The following is a 21,211-nucleotide window of genomic DNA, read 5'->3' as shown; positions in this document are numbered from 1 at the left end:
GTCGCGTGGTGAGTGGTGAGTGGTGGTGGTGAATGGGTCGCGTGGTGAGCGGTGGTGGTGAATGGGTCGCGTGGTGAGTGGTGGTGGTGAATGGGTCGCGTGGTGAGTGGTGGTGGTGAATGGGTCGCGTGGTGAGTGGTGGTGGTGAATGGGTCGCGTGGTGAGCGGTGGTGGTGAATGGGTCGCGTGGTGAGTGGTGGTGGTGAATGGGTCGCGTGGTGAGTGGTGGTGGTGAATGGGTCGCGTGGTGAGTGGTGGTGGTGAATGGGTCGCGTGGTGAGTGGTGGTGGTGAATGGGTCGCGTGGTGAGTGGTGGTGGTGAATGGGTCGCGTGGTGAGCGGTGGTGGTGAATGGGTCGCGTGGTGAGTGGTGGTGGTGAATGGGTCGCGTGGTGAGTGGTGGTGGTGAATGGGTCGCGTGGTGAGTGGTGGTGGTGAATGGGTCGCGTGGTGAGTGGTGGTGGTGAATGGGTCGCGTGGTGAGTGGTGGTGGTGAATGGGTCGCGTGGTGAGTGGTGGTGGTGAATGGGTCGCGTGGTGAGTGGTGAGTGGTGATTGGTTCGCTTGGTGAGTGGTGGTGGTGAATGGGTCGCGTGGTGAGTGGTGAGTGGTGGTGGTGAATGGGTCGCGTGGTGAGCGGTGGTGGTGAATGGGTCGCGTGGTGAGTGGTGGTGGTGAATGGGTCGCGTGGTGAGTGGTGGTGGTGAATGGGTCGCGTGGTGAGTGGTGGTGGTGAATGGGTCGCGTGGTGAGCGGTGGTGGTGAATGGGTCGCGTGGTGAGTGGTGGTGGTGAATGGGTCGCGTGGTGAGTGGTGGTGGTGAATGGGTCGCGTGGTGAGTGGTGGTGGTGAATGGGTCGCGTGGTGAGTGGTGGTGGTGAATGGGTCGCGTGGTGAGCGGTGGTGGTGAATGGGTCGCGTGGTGAGTGGTGGTGGTGAATGGGTCGCGTGGTGAGTGGTGGTGGTGAATGGGTCGCGTGGTGAGTGGTGGTGGTGAATGGGTCGCGTGGTGAGTGGTGGTGGTGAATGGTTCGCGTGGTGAGTGGTGGTGGTGAATGGGTCGCGTGGTGAGCGGTGGTGGTGAATGGTTCGCGTGGTGAGTGGTGGTGGTGAATGGGTCGCGTGGTGAGTGGTGGTGGTGAATGGTTCGCGTGGTGAGTGGTGGTGGTGAATGGTTCGCGTGGTGAGTGGTGGTGGTGAATGGGTCGCGTGGTGAGTGGTGGTGGTGAATGGGTCGCGTGGTGAGTGGTGGTGGTGATTGGCTCGCGTGGTGAGTGGTGGTGGTGAATGGGTCGCGTGGTGAGTGGTGGTGGTGATTGGCTCGCGTGGTGAGTGGTGGTGGTGATTGGCTCGCGTGGTGAGTGGTGGTGGTGATTGGCTCGTATGGTGAGTGGTGGTGGTGATTGGCTCGCGTGGTGAGTGGTGGTGGTGATTGGCTCGCGTGGTGAGTGGTGGTGGTGAATGGGTCGCGTGGTGAGTGGTGGTGGTGATTGGCTCGCGTGGTGAGTGGTGGTGGTGATTGGCTCGCGTGGTGAGTGGTGGTGGTGATTGGCTCGCGTGGTGAGTGGTGGTGGTGATTGGCTCGCGTGGTGAGTGGTGGTGGTGAATGGGTCGCGTGGTGAGTGGTGGTGGTGATTGGCTCGCGTGGTGAGTGGTGGTGGTGATTGGCTCGCGTGGTGAGTGGTGGTGGTGATTGGCTCGCGTGGTGAGTGGTGGTGGTGAATGGGTCGCGTGGTGAGTGGTGGTGGTGATTGGCTCGCGTGGTGAGTGGTGGTGGTGAATGGGTCGCGTGGTGAGTGGTGGTGGTGATTGGCTCGCGTGGTGAGTGGTGGTGGTGATTGGCTCGTATGGTGAGTGGTGGTGGTGATTGGCTCGTATGGTGAGTGGTGGTGGCGGTGATTGGCTCACATGGTGAGCGGTGGTGGTGATTGGCTCGTATGGTGAGTGGTGGTGGCGGTGATTGGCTCGCTTGGTGAGTGGTGGTGGCGGTGATTGGCTCACATGGTGAGCGGGTGAGCGTTTGAGTGACAGTGGTTTGGCCCTATTTGCAATGCTGCTGCTGCTGCCGCATTATAAAATTTGTCAGTTTAAAGTAAACAAAAATGTACAAAAAAACACAACCTGCTCACAACCCTTACGACAAAACACAACAACTTATAAAATACTTCTTATAACGATGGCGGCGGCGGCGGTTCAATTCATACGCGGAGAGTAAATGAGTTTGAAATTAAAACAGACGGAATGGGGTGTTGTGCTGTTGTTCTTGTGCGCGTGTGTACAAAGACACTGCTGTTACAGGTGTCTCTGCCTTTCTCTCTGAGGGGGTTCACGATGGCCGTGTCAGAGACACTGAGACACTGGGTCTGGGTGTCTCTCTCTCTCTCTCACAGGGGAGGTTCACAATGGCCGTGTCAGAGACACTGGGTCTGGGTGTCTCTCTCTCTCACAGAGAGACTCACAATGGCCGTGTCAGAGACACAGAGACACTGGGTCTGGGTGTCTCTCTCTCACAGGAGGGGTTCACAATGGCGTGTCAGAGACACAGAGACACTGGGTCTGGGTGTCCCTCTCTCTCTCACAGGAGGGGTTCACAATGGCCGTGTCAGAGACACAGAGACACTGGGTCTGGGTGTCCCTCTCTCTCTCACAGGAGGGGTTCACAATGGCCGTGTCAGAGACACAGAGACACTGGGTCTGGGTGTCCCTCTCTCTCACAGGAGGGGTTCACAATGGCCGTGTCAGAGACACTGAGACACTGGGTCTGGGTGTCCCTCTCTCTCTCACAGGAGGGGTTCACAATGGCCGTGTCAGAGACACAGAGACACTGGGTCTGGGTGTCTCTCTCTCTCTCACAGAGAGACTCACTATGGCCGTGTCAGAGACACAGAGACACTGGGTGTCTCTCTCTCTCTCACAGGAGGGGTTCACAATGGCCGTGTCAGAGACACTGAGACACTGGGACTGGGTGTCTCTCTCTCACAATGGCCGTGTCAGAGACACTGAGACACTGGGTCTGGGTGTCTCTCTCTCTCTCACAGAGAGACTCACTATGGCCGTGTCAGAGACACAGAGACACTGGGTGTCTCTCTCTCTCTCACAGGAGGGGTTCACAATGGCCGTGTCAGAGACACTGAGACACTGGGTCTGGGTGTCCCTCTCTCTCACAGGGGAGACTCACAATGGCCGTGTCAGAGACACTGAGACACTGGGTCTGGGTGTCCCTCTCTCTCTCACAGGAGGGGTTCACAATGGCCGTGTCAGAGACACTGAGACACTGGGTCTGGGTGTCTCTCTCTCTCACAGGGGAGACTCACAATGGCCGTGTCAGAGACACTGAGACACTGGGTCTGGGTGTCCCTCTCTCTCTCACAGGAGGGGTTCACAATGGCCGTGTCAGAGACACTGAGACACTGGGTCTGGGTGTCCCTCTCTCTCACAGGAGGGGTTCACAATGGCCGTGTCAGAGACACTGAGACACTGGGTCTGGGTGTCTCTCTCTCTCTCACAGAGAGACTCACTATGGCCGTGTCAGAGACACTGAGACACTGGGTCTGGGTGTCCCTCTCTCTCACAGGAGGGGTTCACAATGGCCGTGTCAGAGACACTGAGACACTGGGTCTGGGTGTCTCTCTCTCTCTCACAGAGAGACTCACAATGGCCGTGTCAGAGACACTGAGACACTGGGTCTGGGTGTCCCTCTCTCTCTCACAGGGGAGGTTCACAATGGCCGTGTCAGAGACACTGAGACACTGGGTCTGGGTGTCTCTCTCTCTCACAGGGGAGGTTCACAATGGCCGTGTCAGAGACACTGAGACACTGGGTCTGGGTGTCTCTCTCTCTCACAGGGGAGACTCACAATGGCCGTGTCAGAGACACTGAGACACTGGGTCTGGGTGTCTCTCTCTCACAATGGCCGTGTCAGAGACACTGAGACACTGGGTCTGGGTGTCTCTCTCTCTCACAGGGGAGGTTCACAATGGCCGTGTCAGAGACACTGAGACACTGGGTCTGGGTGTCTCTCTCTCACAGGGGAGACTCACAATGGCCGTGTCAGAGACACTGAGACACTGGGTCTGGGTGTCTCTCTCTCACAATGGCCGTGTCAGAGACACAGAGACACTGGGTCTGGGTGTCTCTCTCTCACAGAGAGACTCACAATGGCCGTGTCGTCAGAGACACACGGAGATCTCCGGGTTAACAGCGCCCGTCAGACACGTCCAGGAAACACTTTAAGCGGCACACGTCCGCACCAGAAGGCACGGTCACACCGACGACCCCTCCACAACAACCGCCGCGCGCGGATCCTCCTTCTCACAAAAACATCGACAACAAATTCAAACTCCAAACTCACCGACGGCCGATTAGAAGACGGGCAGAGAAGTGAACCGGAGAAAGCGATTTAAATATGCCTCTTAAACCGGTATCAAACGACGCGTTGCAACAAAAATATATAATAATTATCTTCTTATTCATTCTTCCTCCTCCACCTCCTTCAGACGACGACGACAATTCACGTGTCGACAAGTCTCAGATTTTTCTGTGGGTCTTGTTTCCCACCCCCCCCCTCCCCACCCAACCGACCGACGGCTCAGATCGTCCTCCTTACGAAACCTGCCAACCGATTGCTGGCGATGCCGCCGGTTGCGCGGGTTGCATCGGTTGCGCCGGTTGCGACGGTTGCGGCGGTTGCGTCGGTTGCGGCGGTTGCATCAGTTGCGCCGGTTGCATCGGTTGAGCCGGTTGCGACGGTTGCGGCGGTTGCATCGGTTGCGTCGGTTGCGACGGTTGCGCGAGTTGCAGCGGTTGCGTAGGCGTGGCGGAGGCGGTGACCTGCAGCAGCTGTTCGTGGGAGGCGAGGCTGCGCAGGAGACGGTTCTCAGTCTCCAGCTGCACGTTCTTCTCCAGCAGCTCCTTGATCTGCTCCTGTAGCACCTCCACCTCCTCACGCACCGCGAACATCAGGTGCGACTTCACCAGGTCCTGCACACGGGGGGGGCGGGGCGGGGGGTGGGGGAGCAGAGAGGTTTGTAAGCAAGACCAGGTAAGGACCTTACCTGCATTGCCCACAGACTCGCATTGCCCATTCAGTTGCATTGCCCGCAGACTAACACTGCCCATAGACTCACACTGCCCATGGAATTACATTGCCCATAGACTCACATTGCCCATAGACTCACATTGCCCATAGACTCAACACTGCCCATAGACTAACACTGCCCATAGACTAACATTGCCCATAGACTAACATTGCCCATAGACTTGCATTGCCCATAGACTAACACTGCCCATAGACTAACACTGCCCATAGACTAACACTGCCCATAGACTAACACTACCCATAAACTAACATTGCCCATAGACTCAACACTGCCCCATAGACTCAACACTGCCCATAGACTCAACACTGCCCATAGACTCAACACTGCCCATAGACTCAACACTGCCCATAGACTCAATACTGCCCATAGACTAACACTGCCCATAGACTCAGCACTGCACCATAGACTCAACACTGCCCATAGACTCAATACTGCCCATAGACTAACACTGCTCATAGACTCAACACTGCCCCATAGACTCAACACTGCCCATAGACTCAACACTGTACCATAGACTCAACACTGCACCATAGACTCAACACTGTACCATAGACTCAACACTGCACCATAGACTCAACACTGCACCATAGACTCAACACTGCCCATAGACTCAACACTGTACCATAGACTCAACACTGCACCATAGACTCAACACTGCACCATAGACTCAACACTGCACCATAGACTCAACACTGCCCATAGACTCAACACTGCACCATAGACTCAACACTGCCCATAGACTCAACACTGCCCATAGACTCAACACTGCACCATAGACTCAACACTGCACCATAGACTCAACACTGCCCATAGACTCAACACTGCCCCATAGACTCAACACTGCCCATAGACTCAACACTGCCCATAGACTAACATTGCCCATAGACTCAGCACTGCACCATAGACTAACACTGCCCATAGACTCAACACTGCCCCATAGACTCAACACTGCCCATAGACTCAACACTGTACCATAGACTCAACACTGCACCATAGACTCAACACTGCACCATAGACTCAACACTGCACCATAGACTCAACACTGCCCATAGACTCAACACTGCACCATAGACTCAACACTGCCCATAGACTCAACACTGCCCATAGACTCAACACTGCACCATAGACTCAACACTGCACCATAGACTCAACACTGCCCATAGACTCAACACCAGAGGTGGGACAAAGTCATTGTTATGCAAGTCCAAGTCGAGTCGCAAGTCATCAAATTCATGACTCGAGTCTGACTCGAGTCCAAGTCACATGACTCGAGTCCACACCTCTGCTCAACACTGCCCCATAGACTCAACACTGCCCATAGACTCAACACTGCACCATAACCTCAACACTGCACCATAGACTCAACACTGCCCATAGACTCAACACTGCACCATAGACTCAACACTGCACCATAGACTCAACACTGCCCATAGACTCAACACTGCCCATAGACTCAACACTGCCCATAGACTCAACACTGCCCATAGACTCAACACTGCCCCATAGACTCAACACTGCCCATAGACTAACATTGCCCATAGACTCAGCACTGCCCATAGACTCAGCACTGCCCATAGACTTGCATTGCTCAGACTAGTTAGTGTGGTTGGTGCATTTAGTGTGGTCAGGTGAGTGTGGTGAGCGTGGTGAGCGTGGTGAGCATGGTGAGCGTGGTGAGCGTGGTGAGTGTGGGTATTGTGGTTGAGTGTGGGTATTGCGGTGAGCATGGTGAGCGTGGTGAGCGTTGCTAGTGTGGTTGGTGTGGTTGGTGCAGCTCGTGTTGCGGTGGTTTGGTGTGGCCGGTGCGTTGCTGCCGGAGTGGTGGTGCCGTGGCTGCCGTGGTGGTGGTGGTGCCGTGACCGCTCCTCACCATCGCCTGCTCAATCTTGTTGTCGATGGCCACCACGCTGGCTCCAGAGGCACTGCACGGCACACCACACACAGAGACAGCCACCCACCCCCTCTCAACCACGGTGCCTCCGAGATGTTAACTACCTCGCCTGGTAGACAGTCTCTTGCAGGGTACACGGGGGCTCGAACCTAGGCCTCAGTGACTTGGACACGGCCATCGTGAACCCCCTGAGACACACAGAGACCCAGACCCAGGGCTTGAACCCAGGACGTCAAGCTCAGTGTCTTGGGCACAGAGACCCAGACCCAGGGCTTGAAATCAGGGCTTCAAGCTCAGTGACTTGAACACAGAGACCCAGACCCAGGGCTCGAACCCAGGACTTCAAGCTCAGTGACTTGCACACAGAGACCCAGACCCAGGGCTTGAACCTAGGCCTTCAGACTCAGTGACCTGGACACAGAGACGCAGACCCAGGGCTTGAACCCAGGATTTCAAACTCAGTGACTTGGGCACAGAGACCCAGACCCAGGGCTTGAACCCAGGACTTCAAGCTCAGTGGCTTGAACACAGAGACCCAGACCCAGGGCTTGAACCCAGGACGTCAAGCTCAGTGTCCTGGACACAGAGACCCAGACCCAGGGCTTGAACCCAGGACTTCAAGCTCAGTGGCTTGGGCACAGAGACCCAGACCCAGGGCTTGAACCCAGGACTTCAAGCTCAGTGGCTTGAACACAGAGACCCAGACCCAGGGCTTGAACCCAGGACTTCAAGCTCAGTGACTTGCACACAGAGACCCAGACCCAGAGCTTGAACCCAGGCCTTCAGACTCAGTGACCTGGACACAGAGACCCAGACCCAGGGCTCGAACCCAGGACTTCAAGCTCAGTGACTTGGGCACAGAGACCCAGACCCAGGGCTTGAACCCAGGACTTCAAGCTCAGTGGCTTGAACACAGAGACCCAGACCCAGGGCTTGAACCCAGGACGTCAAGCTCAGTGTCTTGGGCACAGAGACCCAGACCCAGGGCTTGAACCCAGGACTTCAGACTCAGTGACCTGGACACAGAGACCCAGACCCAGGGCTTCAACCCAGGACTTCAAGCTCAGTGGCTTTGGCACAGAGACCCAGACCCAGGGCTTGAACCCAGGACTTCAGGCTCAGTGACTTGGGCACAGAGACCCAGACCCAGGGCTTGAACCCATGACTTCAGGCTCGGTGGCTGCAGGAGGCTGGGGGTGTGGCTGTGGTAGGAATAGCAACAACCGCCCCTTTCCGTGGCCAATCAGTGATCCCTTACACACATACACACACACAGACACACAGATACACACCCTATACACACACATACACACCCTATACACACATACACACACACAGACACACAGATACACATACACACACATACACACCCTATACACATATACACACACACACAGACACATATACATATATACATACCCTATACACACACATACAGACACACATATACATACCATATACACACACACATATATATATACCCTATATATATACACATTCACACACATTCACACCCTATACACACACACAGACACACAGATACACATACACCCTATACACACACATATATATACATACACATATACATACCCTATATATATACACTACATACCCTATATACACACACACAGACACACATATACATACCATATACCATACACACACACACACATATATATACCCTATATATATACACACATACACACACATTCACACACATACACACCCTATACACACATACAGACACACAGATACACATACACACACATATACATACCCTATACACACACACACATACCCTATACACACACACATATATACCCTATAAAAAACATTGATCCCCCGTATAGCCTGAACAGACTGTAGGGGCAAGTGCAGCTAGCGAGCAGCACCTATGAAGGCTACCGGCACTGTGGCACACGAGGGGGTGGGGTGGCCAGCACCACGCCCGGCCGCCTTTGTCTCCCCAGTGGCTTTGTTTACACACTGCCCCAGTTACTCATTTGAGGCTGAGTCGACCTAGGGGAGGCCCAGGAGCGGTTCAAATAATCGTCACCGGTGTTGGCCGTGAGCGGGAATCGAACTCGGGTCGCCGGGTTCGTAGGTCAGCGTAGCGCTAACCGCCGCGTGTGCGCGGGTCACGTGACAGATGTGACGTCACAGCTAACTTCCCGTGCAAAGATTACGAAAAAAAAGGTCTATTTTAATAATGCTTGCATGGTGTACAGAGTCTGGAAAATACCCACATGGCAAATGTCAAGTTTGTTGCATGTCGGGAAGTACGCTAAACATTTTGAACAGACACACATATTCACGAATTTCCCTTTTATAGTTATAGATACATACACACACACACACCCTACACACACACCCTACACACATACACACACACCCTACACACACACACACACACCCTACACACACACACACACCCTACACACACACCCTACACACATACACACACACCCTACACACACACACACACACCCTACACACACACACACACCCTACACACACACACCCTACACACACATACACACATTCACACCCTACACACACATACACACACACACCCTACATACACACACCCTACACACATACACACATTCACACCCTACACACACACACACCCTACACACACACACACCCTACACACACACATTCATACCCTACACACACACAGTACACACATCCATACCGCTATATATACGTACACAAATACAAAGATCCCCCGTGTAGCCTTAACAGACTGTAGGGGCAAGTGCTGTTAGTAGCGGTACCAGCAGCACCTGTGAAGGCTACCGGCACTGTGGCACACGAGGGGGTGGGTGGCCAGCACCACGCCCGGCCGCCTTTGTCTCCCCAGTGGCGATGTTCACTACACACCGCACCAGGTACTCATTTGAGGCTGAGTCGACCTAGGAGAGGCCCAGGACCCGTTCAGATAATCGTCACTGGTGGTGTTGGTGGCCGTGAGCGGGAATCGAACTCGGGTCATAGCCGGGTTCGTAGCGCAGCGTGGGGCTAACCGCTGCACCACCACTCCGGCACCGCACAACAACGGCAACGCTCGCGCCAGGCTAGGTGCACTCCGAGGTCACGGGACAGACCCAGGTGCCGTGGGTTGACTGCTGCTGTGCCAGGCTAGGTGCACGAGGAGGTGGTCATGGGACAGACCCTGCAGGTGTTACGAGTTGACTGCTGCTGTGCCAGGCTAGGTGCACGAGGAGGTTGTCACGGGACAGACCCTGCAGGTGCCACAGGTTGACTGCTGCTGTGCCAGGCTAGGTGCATTTAGTGTGAAGCGACAGACCAGGTAGCTTCCACACAGCGTTACGCAGCCGATGAAAAGATAATGCCGCTCGACTGATTCGGAGTGAGACCTCTGCGGTCAAACTGGAGCTGGTCATAAGCACACTGCCCAGGTATGGGAAACTCTCTCCACAACTGCCCCATCACTGATTTGGAGCTGTGGGGGTGGAGTGTCCGATGGTACAAAATACCCAGGCAGGTGCTTAGTTTTGGTGGGGCTGATGGTAAGGCCCCACCTCTTAGCGGCATGCTCCAGGTTCAGCAGCAGCGCCTCCAACTCCTCCTTTGAATGAGCGGCAATCACCTGATCATCGGCATACATAACGTGGTTGACCAATAGGGAGCCATCCCTTGACCGCACCCGGGCATCGATCAGCCTCCCATTCGCATCTGTATCAGATGGAAATTCCTCCGGTACAGTCATGGAAAGCTTCTCGGACTACGTGATCAAAGATGATGTTAAATAATGTGGGAGCCAGAGGACATCCCTGTCGCACCCCAAGGTGTACATGGAATGGCTCCGACTCCCGGCCACGTAGTTTCACCCGGGCCCGCTCACCATCATGAAGGTCCTTAATGATCGTGAGCAGAGGGTCAGGGACTCCGAAAGCACGAAGAACAACCCAGAGCCCAGGCCTACTGATGGTATCATAGGCCTTCACCAGGTCGATAAAGCAGAGATGTAGGTCTTGTTGGAATTCCCTACACCTCTGCTGTAGCAGACGGACATAAAATATGGCATCTGTGCAGGACCGCCCTTTCCTGAAACCGCATTGGGGCTCCGCAAGCCTCTCCTCAGCGTGCCTGGCAAGGCGATGTTGAATCATCCTTGCCAGGACCTGAGGAGTGAGATGCCCCTGTAGTTGTTACAGTCTGTGCGGTCCCCCTTCTTAAAGAGGGGGACCACCAGGGCATCCTTACAATCCTGCGGAATGCCACACACTTTAGACGACACACACACACGTATGTACACGCACTCTCACACACAAAGATCCCCCATGTAGCCTTAACATACTGTTGGGGCAAGTGCTGTTAGCGAGCACCTATAAAGGCAGGAACGGCACAATGAGGGGGTGGGTGGCCAGCCCCACGCCCGGCCGCCTTTGTCTCCCTCGCGGCGATATTTGGACATCGCACCAGGTACTCATTTGAGCCTGAGTCGACCTAGGGCAGGCCCAGAACCGGGTTTAGATAATCGTCACTGGTATTGGCCGTGAGCGGGATCGAACTTGGGTCACCGGGTTCGTAGCACACAGACACTCACACAAACACACACACACACAGACACAAACACAGACAAACAGACACTCACACACACAGCCACACACACACAGACACAACAACAACCGCCATTCGCCACTAAGTGGCGGTGACGTCACCACGACGCTTGTGCCAGGCCAGACACAGACACTCACACAGACAGACACACAGACACACACACAGACACACACTCAGACACAGACACTCACACACAGACAGACACACAGACACACACTCACACACAGACACACACACAGACACAACAACCGCTTGACCCCTCACCTCTCATCTTCCCCGTCCAACGGCAGACTCTGAATCAACCCGTCCACCTGTCCGTCACTCTGCTGCTGCTGCTGCAGCTGCTGCTGCTGCAGCAACAGCTCATGCTGCTGCTGCTGCTGCAGGTGCAGCTGCTGCAGGTGCTGCACCTGCGCCAGCGAGATCTCCGTCTCGGTGGGCAGAGACAGGCGGCGAAAGGCAGCGACGTCGCAGTCGATGATGCTGATGTGATTGGCCACGGTGCCGTGGTGATGCTGCTGCTGCTGCTGGTGATGGAGATGAAGGCTGTTCTGCAGCTGTTGAAACTGCTGCTGCTGCTGATTCTGATGGTGCAGCAGGTGGTGGTGGTGGTGCTGATAGTGGTGGTGGTGGTGGTACAGGGACGGATCCCTCTCGTGAAAGTCCGAGCAAGTCCAGCGTCCCCGCCGGTACGGCACGATGTGCTCCGAGTCCAGCTTGACCACGCGGAACCGCGACGGGTTCTGCGCCGTCGCCGTGGCGACCGTCGCCGCAGCGACCGTCGTCGCGGCGACCGTCGTCGTCGCCGCGGCAGCCGGTTGCAAGCAACCGTCGCAGAGTTCCGCGCACGGCCGGACGTCTCCCCGTGCCGCCGGTGTTGTGGGCGGCGCGAGTTGCACGCAACCGATGGAACTTCTGCGCCCGTCGTCGCCGCCGCCGCACGCTTCCACGGCGGTGGCGGTGGCCGAGGAGGCGTCGGTGGTGGTGGGCGTGGGACGTGGCGACGCCGCTGTGGTGTAGCAGGCGGCGGCCGCAGCAGCAGCAGCAGCAGGCGAACGAGGAGCCGAGTCCAGTGAAGCAGCAGCAGCAGCAGCGGCCGAAGCGGAGGCAGAAGCAGCAGCAGCGGCGGCAGTGGCAGCAGCAACGTCGGCGGTTGTTGTTGTTGTTGCAGCAGCAGCAGACGGAGCAGCAGACGCAGCAGCAGCGGTACCGTTTGTAAACGCTGCCGATGGCTGTGGTGGTTGCGGTGCTTGCGGTGGTTGCGGTAGTTGCGGTGGTTGCGGTAGTTGCGGTGGTTGTACGAAGGAAGGTTCCGCAGTCCACTGCTGCTGCTGATGGTGGTGGTGGTTGTTATCCAGATGACTGTGTTGCTGCTGCTGCTGTTGCTGCAACTGCTGCTGCAACTGCAGCTGCTGCTGATGTTCCTGCTGCCGTTGGTACTCACTGCTGCTGTTGTACTGCGGCAGCTGATTTTGTTGATGCTGATGCTGCTGATGTTGTTGATGCTGCAACTGCTGCTGCTGATTTTGTTGATGCTGCTGCTGTTGTTGCTGCTGATGCTGCAACTGCTGCTGCTGGCACTCACTGCTGCTGTTGTATTGCAGCAGCTGCTGCAGCTGCCCAAGATCCGGCGTCCGTGACTCTCCATCGAGCTTCCTCTCCTCCTCCTCGGTCGTGGCGCTCCCCTCCCCCTCGACCCCCGTGACCCCGGCGACCCCGGCGACCCCCGCCACGGACGACGACGACGACGAGGCGGTGACGGCCTCCGTCTCCGCGTCCTCGCCCCCCTCCGAGTCGTCGGCGACGCTGGCGGCCGAGGCGGGCCGTAGGGGCGGCACCACCACGCTGGTGATCTGGAAGCCGCTCTTCTTGCGCAGCTGAGCCACGGCCGGGGCGGTCGCCGCCTCGGACGACGACGACGACGAGGAGGAGGAGGAGGGCGGCGACGGAGGGTGGTGGTGGTGGTGAGGAGGAGGAGGGACCTCTCTGGATTCTCCGGGATCCATCGAGGAGGAGAAGGAGGATGAAGAGGGGAGCTGCGGTGAAGTCGGGGCCAGATTTTCTATCGGCTGCACGGGAGGAGACGGACGGGCACACGGACAGGCAGACGGGCAGACGGGCAGACGGACACACGGACAGGCAGACGGTCAGGCAGACGGACAGACAGGCAGACGGACAGGCAGACGCACAGACGGGGGGGGGGGGGGAGGACAGGTGGTCAAGGTTGACGCATCGCCACAACAAAGGGAGCGAGTTTCCCCAATCAGGGGCTCGCTCGCCGGTAACACCGAGAGAGACAGAGTAGCACGTGGATTAGAGAACACGCGACATCATCATCGTCGTCACCACAGAGACCTTCATCCAGCAGCTGATACACCATGGTGGTGACGACACTGACATACACACAGAGAGAGACACTGACACACACACACAGAGAGACACTGACACACACACAGAGAGAGACACTGACACACACACAGAGAGAGACACTGACACACACAGAGAGAGATATACTGACACACACACAGAGAGATACACGCGCCAGCTAGAGACGTCATCATCGTCGTCACCACAGAGACCTTCATCCAGCAGCTGATGCACCATGGTGGTGACGACACTGACATACACACAGAGAGAGACACTGACACACACACACAGAGAGACACTGACACACACACAGAGAGAGATACACGCGCCAGCTAGAGACGTCATCAACGTCGTCACCACAGAGACCTTCATCCAGCAGCTGATACACCATGGTGGTGACGACACTGACACACACACAGAGAGAGACACTGACACACACACAGAGAGAGACACTGACACACACACAGAGAGACACTGACACACACAGAGAGAGACACTGACACACACAGAGAGAGATATACTGACACACACACACAGAGAGATACACGCGCCAGCTAGAGACGTCATCATCGTCGTCACCACAGAGACCTTCATCCAGCAGCTGATGCACCATGGTGGTGACGACACTGACACACACAGAGAGAGACACTGACACACACACAGAGAGACACTGACACACACACAGAGAGACACTGACACACACAGAGAGAGACACTGACACACACACAGAGAGAGATACACTGACACACACACACAGAGAGATACACGCGCCAGCTAGAGACGTCATCATCGTCGTCACCACAGAGACCTTCATCCAGCAGCTGATGCACCATGGTGGTGACGACACTGACACACACAGAGAGAGACACTGACACACACAGAGAGAGACACTGACACACACACAGAGAGACACTGACACACACACAGAGAGAGACACTGACACACACACAGAGAGAGATACAAGCAGGGCGGAGACATCAACATCAGGTTTATCTATTATTTAAACAATGGGTATTATTACTAACTAAAGATACGTGTGTTAGTGAAGACTCACAAAGCTACGTGTGATAGTGAAGACTCACAAAGATACACGCGATCACTCTACACGTACCGGAACAGTGAGTAAAAATTCAAGTTAACAAGAAGAATTAGCACACAAAAATCATCTGTTTGATTCCCAAAAGCCTCGAGTCTTGACTCAGGCTTGCTTGCCGGAAGGGATGTTATGAGTCACCAAAACTGCACACACAAAGACAAAGATGCCCCGTGTAGCCTTCACGGGCAGTCGGGGCAAGTGCTGTTTGGTAGCGAGTAGCAGCACCTGTGAAGGCTACCGGCACTGTGGCACACGAGGGGGTGGGCGGCCAGCACCACGCCCGGCCACCTTTGTCTCCCCTGTGGCGATGTTTACTACGCGCCACACCAGGTTACTCGTTTGAGGCCGAGTCGACCTAGGGGAGGCCCAGGCACCGGTTCAGATAATCGCCACGCTGCGCTACGAACCCGGCGACCCGAGTTCGACTCCCGCTCACGGCCACCACCACCGCCAGTGACAGCGATGATCTCTACCGGTCCTTGGACCTCCCCTAGGTCGACTCCGCCTCAAACGAGTACCCGGTGCGGTGAGTAGTGAACATCGCTAGCACTGGGGAGACAAAGGCGGCCGGGTGGGCGTGGTGCTGGCCACCCACCCCCTCGTGTGCCACAGTGCCGGTAGCCTTCATCGACGCTGCTACTACTCGCTACTAACAGGACTTGCCACAAGTCTGTTTAGTCTACCTGGGGGATCTTTGTCTTTGGCACTCCTCTCCATAGGTTTCTAAGGGCTGTTGTCCGAAACGTCGCCTGTTTCAGGGACTACTCACGAACGAGTCAGGTTCCAGATGTCTGTGTTCCTAAGTCCAACTTGACTGCAATCGATTCAAAACGTGTTGTACGGCATCGACACTGACACGGGGAATGGCTGTAAAAGTTGTATAATCTCCTGCAGATGCCACTGGTTCTTCACGTTCTACAGATGTAGATGCCACTGGTTCTTCACGTTCTGTAGATGCCACTGGTTCTTCACGTTCTACAGATGTAGATGCCACTGGTTCTTCACGTTCTACAGATGTAGATGCCACTGGTTCTTCACGTTCTGTAGATGTAGATGCCACTGGTTCTTCACGTTCTACAGATGTAGATGCCACTGGTTCTTCACGTTCTGCAGATGTAGATGCCACTGGTTCGTCACGTTCTGTAGATGTAGATGCCACTGGTTCTTCACATTCTACAGATGTAGATGCCACTGGTTCTTCACGTTCTGTAGATGTAGATGCCACTGGTTCTTCACGTTCTACAGATGTAGATGCCACTGGTTCTTCACGTTCTACAGATGTAGATGCCACTGGTTCTTCACGTTCTACAGATGTAGATGCCACTGGTTCTTCACGTTCTGTAGATGTAGATGCCACTGGTTCTTCACGTTCTACAGATGTAGATGCCACTGGTTCTTCACGTTCTGTAGATGTAGATGCCACTGGTTCTTCACGTTCTGTAGATGTAGATGCCACTGGTTCTTCACGTTCTACAGATGTAGATGCCACTGGTTCTTCACGTTCTGTAGATGTAGATGCCACTGGTTCTTCACGTTCTGTAGATGTAGATGCCACTGGTTATTCACGTTCTACAGATGTAGATGCCACTGGTTCTTCACGTTCTGTAGATGTAGATGCCACTGGTTCTTCACGTTCTGTAGATGTAGATGCCACTGGTTCTTCACGTTCTACAGATGTAGATGCCACTGGTTCTTCACGTTCTGCAGATGTAGATGCCACTGGTTCTTCACGTTCTACAGATGTAGATGCCACTGGTTCTTCACGTTCTGTAGATGTAGATGCCACTGGTTCTTCACGTTCTGTAGATGCCACGACCGCCAGGCTGCTGCAACTGGACATATGGGACAGGTTTGTTCGAATCTCTGAAAGTTTCTAAGTAGAGGAGTCACCTGTATTTACTTTCGCTTTTTCTTCTAAAAGCCACTTATGCCATTGTCATCGCACCATGAACTTAAACTATCACGAAACACTTTTCATCTTACACCAGGCGGAAAGCCCCACTGACCTGCCGTGCAGGAGCTCTTTTTCAGAAGCGAATTGGCTATCACAAATGATAGCTCCACCAAGTGGCGGCAGATCACCATCATCATCAAGTGGAGATTTGTAGCCGTAGCCAAATGCTCTACACGTGACGTTGATTATAAATGAGGGAAAAACCGGAGGACCCGGAGAGAAAATGCACGCGACCACGGGGAGAGAGACATGCAAACTCTGAGTATACAGCAGGCGACGTGGTCCGCAATTGAACCCATGGCATCCTGCATACCAGGCGAGGTAGTTAACATCTCGCCACATACACGCATGGTCAGGGTTCGGGATCGAACCCACGACCTCCTGCATACCCGGCGAGGTAGTTAACATCTTGGCACATACACACATAGTCAGGGTTCAAGATTGAACCCACGCCCTCCTGCATACCAGGCGAGGTAGTTAACATCTTGGCACATACACGCATAGTCAGGGTCAGGGATCGAACCCACACCATCCTGCATATCAGGCGAGGTAGTTAACATCTTGGCACATTCACGCATCGTCAGAGTTCGGGATCGAACCCACAACCTCCTGCATACCAGACGAGGTAGTTCACATCTCGGCACATACACACATAGTCAGGGTTCGGGATTGAACCCACGCCCTCCTGCATACCAGGCGAGGTAGTTAACATCTTGGCACATACACACATAGTCAGGGTTCAGGATTTAACCCACGCCCTCCTGCATACCAGGCAAGGTAGTTAACATCTTGGCACATACACGCATCGTCAGAGATCGGGATCGAACCCACGCTCTCCTGCATACCAGGCGCGAGAGTTAACATCTCGGCACAAACACGCATGGTCAGGGTTCGGGATTGAACCCTCCCCCTCCTGCATACCAGGCGAGGTAGTTAACATCTTGGCACAAACACGCATCGTCAGGAATCGACATTGAACCCACGACCTCCTGTATACCAGGCGAGAGAGTTAACATCTCATAGCCACCGTGACGATGATGAAAGACACGCAAACTTCAAATATACAGCAGCAGGATTGTGAGGGTCTGGAATCGAACCCACGACCTCCTGCATACCGGGAGAGGTAGTCAACATCTGGCACCCTCTCTTCTACCACGCGCCTCAGCCCACGCAGTTCAACAAGGTGCCGTCAACAGGCGAATTAACGCACCGGTTAACCATGAGGGTCACTGCAAAGTGCACCCATTCAGCCCGTTTAAGTGTAAACTTCTGCCCATCTCAAACAAGTGAACGACGGTTAAACCCACTAACCCCATGACACTTAAACTCACTAAACCCACGACACTTAAACCCACTAACCCCATGACACTTAAACCCACTAACCCCACGACACTTAAACCCACTAACCCCACGACACTTAAACCCACTAACCCCATGACACTTAAACTCACTAACCCCACGACACTTAAACCCACTAAACCCACGACACTTAAACCCACTAACCCCAGACACTTAAACCCACTAACCCCACGACACTTAAACTCACTAACCCCACGACACTTAAACTCACTAAACCCACGACACTTAAACCCACTAACCCCACGACACTTAAACCCACTAACCCCACGACACTTAAACACACTAACCCCATGACACTTAAACCCACTAAACTCAGGACATTTTGCCACACAAGGAACCCGTTTCACCGTTCAATCGACATAATCGCTTCCCAAGTGGTGAGAGCCGTAAACTTCTCCTCACGTTTTACTTTCTCTCTCACTCGAGCTCCTAAAAACGTTCAACATCTCAACGATTAAACTCAACCGAACCTACCTCGGGCTACAAGAGACCGAGGGGGGGTAGGCCGAAGCCTACGGTGTCGCCTGGCTCGCGCGGCCGGGGAGGAGGGGGCGAGGGGCGGCGAGGGGTTCCCAGGCCGTAGTACTTGCCCGACCGCCTTGAGCGAAGCCGGCGATGGTTCGTCGGAGTCTCCAAGTGTTGGGACGACGTTGCCTCCCTCCCCACCCCGCGGCGAGTAACTTTGATCGAAAGTTATCTTTAAGTTACCGCGACTTTAATCGCTGTTTCTTTTTTTTTAAAGATTAAAAAAAAGTAGGCGGCGGACTTTTTTAAGATGGCGGCAGCGCACAAGCTTCTGAGGGCGGCGGTGGTGGCGGGTTGTGATGCGGTCGCCTCGTGATGACGCCGCTTCACTCAGCGGCGGCTTTGGAGGGGGAGGTGGCGGTAGATCGATCCGCCGGAATCGATTCGTCGCCACGCCCCTTACGCGCCAAAAAGTCGATTCCGATCTGCGGTTACGTTCGCCTTCGACGGTGGGTGGGGCGTTGAATCGACCGGCGACCGTGATGGAATCGATTCCATTAAGGCTATGTCGGTGTTAAAAGGAGGCAATCGATTCCGTTATGCAATCGAAAGATTAGAAAACCGATTTAGAATTCGAGGAATTCCAAAAGGGAGTGGGGGGTGGATGACGTCATAGCATCGCGGGTGGAGCGTGCCTCGAGCGATGACGTCTCCTCACAGGAATCCCGGAGGGTGCAAATGACGTCACACAGTTTTAAAGTGGATGTGGGTTAGTCATGGGTCTGTGTGTGTGTGGTGAGTCTGTGGGTCTCTGTGTGGTGAGTCTCTGGGTATCTGTGGCGTGAGTCTATGGGTCTCTGTGTGGTGAGTCTGTGGGTCTCTGTGTGGTGAGTCTGTGGGTCTGTGTGGTGAGTCTGTGGGTCTGTGTGTGGTGAGTCTGTGGGTCTCTGTGTGATGAGTCTGTGGGTCTCTGTGTGATGAGTCTGTGGGTCTCTGTGTGATGAGTCTATGGGTCTCTGTGTGAGTCTGTGGGTCTCTGTGTGGTGAGTCTGTGGGTCTCTGTGTGAGTGGGTATATGGGTCTCTGTGTGTGTGGGTCTCTGTGTGTGAGTCTATGGGTCTCTGTGTGAGTCTATGGGTCTCTATATGATAAGTCTACGAGTCTCTGTGTGTGAGTCTATGGGTCTGTGTGTGGTGAGTCTATGGTTCTCTGTGTGGGTCTGTGGGTCTCTGTGTGAGTCTATGGGTTTCTGTGTGAGTCTATGGGTCTCTGTGTGAGTCTGTGTCTTTTTGTGAGTCTATGGGTCTCTGTGTGAGTCTATGGGTCTCTGTGTGAGTCTATGGGTCTCTGTGTGAGTCTGTGTGTCTCTGTGTGAGTCTATGGGTCTCTGTGTGAGTCTATGGGTCTCTGTGTGAGTCTATGGGTCTCTGTGTGAGTCTATGGGTCTCTGTGTGAGTCTGTGTGTCTCTGTGTGAGTCTATGGGTCTCTGTGTGAGTATATGGGTCTCTGTGTGAGTCTATGGGTCTCTGTGTGAGTCTATGGGTCTCTGTATTAGTCTATGGGGGTCTGTGTGAGTCTACGGGTTCTCTGTGTGAGTCTATGGGTCTCTGTGTGAGTCTGTGGATCTCTGTGTGAGTCTGTATTTCTGTGTGAGTCTATGGGTCTCTGTGTGAGTATATGGGTCTCTGTATTAGTCTATGGGGGTCTGTGTGAGTCTATGGGTTCTCTGTGTGAGTCTATGGGTCTCTGTGTGAGTCTATGGGTTCTTTGTGAGTCTATGTATTTCTGTATTAGTCTGTGTCTCTGTGTGAGACTATGGGTCTCTGTGTGAGTCTATGGGTCTCTGTGTGAGTCTATGGGTCTGTGTGAGTCTTATGTGTCTCTGTGTGAGTCTGTGTCTCTGTGTGAGTCTATGGGTCTCTGTGTGAGTCTAGGGGTCTCTGTGTAGTCTATGGGTCTCTGTGTGAGTCTATGGGTCTCTGTGTGAGTCTATGGGTCTCTGTGTGAGTCTATGGGTCTCTGTGTGAGTCTGTGTCTCTGTGTGAGTCTATGGGTCTCTGTGTGAGTCTATGGGTCTCTGTGTGAGTCTATGGGTCTCTGTGTGAGTCTATGGGTCTCTGTGTGAGTCTATGGGTCTCTGTATTAGTCTATGGGGGTCTGTGTGAGTCTACGGGTTCTCTGTGTGAGTCTATGGGTCTCTGTGTGAGTCTGTGGATCTCTGTGTGAGTCTGTATTTCTGTGTGAGTCTATGGGTCTCTGTGTGAGTATATGGGTCTCTGTATTTGTCTATGGGGGTCTGTGTGAGTCTATGGGTTCTCTGTGTGAGTCTATGGGTCTCTGTGTGAGTCTATGGGTTCTTTGTGAGTCTATGTATTTCTGTATTAGTCTG

At 54.4% G+C, this 21,211-nt stretch overlaps 1 protein-coding gene across 1 annotated transcript; it reads right to left on the bottom strand.

Annotated features, from left to right (window-relative positions):
* Positions 1-1,895: 1,895 nt before the first annotated feature.
* LOC144952176 (uncharacterized) lies at positions 1,896-18,931 on the bottom strand. The gene is made up of 4 exons (XM_078882578.1): positions 18,831-18,931; positions 11,845-13,649; positions 6,970-7,021; positions 1,896-4,980 (listed from the first exon to the last, which is right to left on the bottom strand). Exons 2-4 carry the CDS (start codon positions 13,584-13,586, stop codon positions 4,603-4,605), a joined length of 2,172 nt encoding a protein of 723 aa, XP_078738704.1. The 5' UTR covers positions 13,587-13,649; positions 18,831-18,931; the 3' UTR covers positions 1,896-4,602.
* Between the last annotated feature and the right edge of the window lie 2,280 nt (positions 18,932-21,211).

This window comes from Lampetra fluviatilis, chromosome 66 (assembly GCF_964198595.1).
Source record: "Lampetra fluviatilis chromosome 66, kcLamFluv1.1, whole genome shotgun sequence".
Taxonomy (NCBI): Eukaryota; Metazoa; Chordata; class Hyperoartia; order Petromyzontiformes; family Petromyzontidae; genus Lampetra; species Lampetra fluviatilis.
The sequence above is the reverse complement of the archived record's forward strand: the minus strand, read 5'-3'. Positions and strand labels throughout refer to the sequence as shown.